This window comes from Xyrauchen texanus, unplaced genomic scaffold, assembly GCF_025860055.1.
Source record: "Xyrauchen texanus isolate HMW12.3.18 unplaced genomic scaffold, RBS_HiC_50CHRs HiC_scaffold_151, whole genome shotgun sequence".
Taxonomy (NCBI): domain Eukaryota; kingdom Metazoa; phylum Chordata; class Actinopteri; order Cypriniformes; family Catostomidae; genus Xyrauchen; species Xyrauchen texanus.
The window spans coordinates 60,856-62,415 of record NW_026265883.1 but is presented as its reverse complement, the minus strand read 5'-3'; the positions used below and the strand labels follow the sequence as shown (position 1 = coordinate 62,415).

Here is a 1,560-nt window from a genome sequence, read left to right as displayed (position 1 = left end):
TAGATTCTTGATTAGATTCCAATGCATTGGAAAATAAAATATTTTTACCCAGCCCTATTGAATGTGTTTTTGAATAGTGACGTTTTTTGATAATGGTTTGGGTGAATAAGATAAGAGATAACAGATTTTAAACACATGGCTATTGTTTTACTAATTATTGTCTTCATAAATGAGATATTTTGGACGGTAACATAGTGATGGATTTTAATTTGGATTAAGTAGGACTGAAATTTGGGCTGTTTTCTTATGTTGTGGAACAGAAGCAGTATGTTCAAAGTCTGATGAAATTTTAATGAATAAGGGTAAGATAGTTGGCCAGAAATTTTTATAAAATTCCGGTGGGTATCCATCTAAACCTTGAGCTTTCTTGTTTGGCATTTAAAAAGACTCTTACGATATTCTTCAGCTTTAAATGGTTCCTGTAGTATTCCTTAAAACATTTTCTTAATTTTAATATATGTCTTTTGAAATTAATGGCAACCCTTTTGTGTTTTAATTTTAGGGCTGATGGACGTTAAAGAGGAAAGCCAAAAACTGAATGACATGGATGAGAAAAACCATCCGTTTGAGACACTTGATAATTTCAAAACTGGACAGAAATCGTTTAGTGGTTCACATACTAAAAATACTTTCTCACAAAAAAGAACTAAATGAAAAAGAGAAAATCTTAAGAAGCACATGAGAATTCACACTCGAGAGAAGCCTTTTTCCTGCCATCAGTGTGGGAAGACTTTCACACAGAACGCAAGTCTTAATAGGCATATGAGAATTCACACTGGCGAAAAGCCTTTCACATGCTCTCACTGTAGGAAGAGTTTCAGACAGGCATGTGGTCTCAAAGATCATTTGTCCTTTCACTCTGGAGAAAAGTCATATAGCTGTGATAAGTATGGCAAAACATTTTCTTCAGCATCAGTTTTAATAAAACACCAAGAAATTCATCTAAATGAAAAGCCTTATTTGTGTTCACTTTGTGGAAAGAGTTTTTTACAGCTGCACAGTTTAAAAGAGCACCAGAACATACATGCTGGTGTGAGAGATCATGTGTGCTCTGAGTGTGGGAAAGCCTTTCACAGAGCACGTTACTTGGAACATCACCAAAGAGTCCATACTGGAGAAAAACCTTACAAGTGTTCATGTTGTGGAAAGAGCTTCACTAGTTCAGGAAACCTTAAAAAACACGAGAGAGTGCATACTGGAGAGAGGCCATACCACTGTAAATCATGTGAGAAGAGTTTCATTGGTTCAGGAAACCTGAAAAAACACGAGAGAGTGCATACTGGTGAGCGGCCATACCACTGCACATCATGTGGGAAGAGTTTCAGCCAATCATGTAATCTACAGACTCATATTAAAAAAAAAATCATTGTCCAGGGTTGTCACAGTGAGCAAAGTTCATATTTATTTACCTTGCAAATGGAAAGAAATTGAGAAAAAATAAGATAAAATATTTCTTAGAAGACCAATTGCAAATAAGTGGGTGAATTGCTACATTGCCTGCTTTTCTGAATGAGCTGTCATTGTATGTGAAGGGTAGAAAGACATTTATGCTTTCTCAGC

At 35.6% G+C, this 1,560-nt stretch overlaps 1 protein-coding gene across 1 annotated transcript; it reads left to right on the top strand.

The window, feature by feature from the left end:
• Positions 1-678: 678 nt before the first annotated feature.
• LOC127641765 (zinc finger protein 501-like) lies at positions 679-1,333 on the top strand (the record flags this gene model as incomplete). The annotated part of the gene is made up of 1 exon (XM_052124633.1): positions 679-1,333. A coding segment is annotated over exon 1 (655 nt), but the record flags the coding sequence as incomplete, so codon positions are not given.
• Positions 1,334-1,560: the final 227 nt, after the last annotated feature.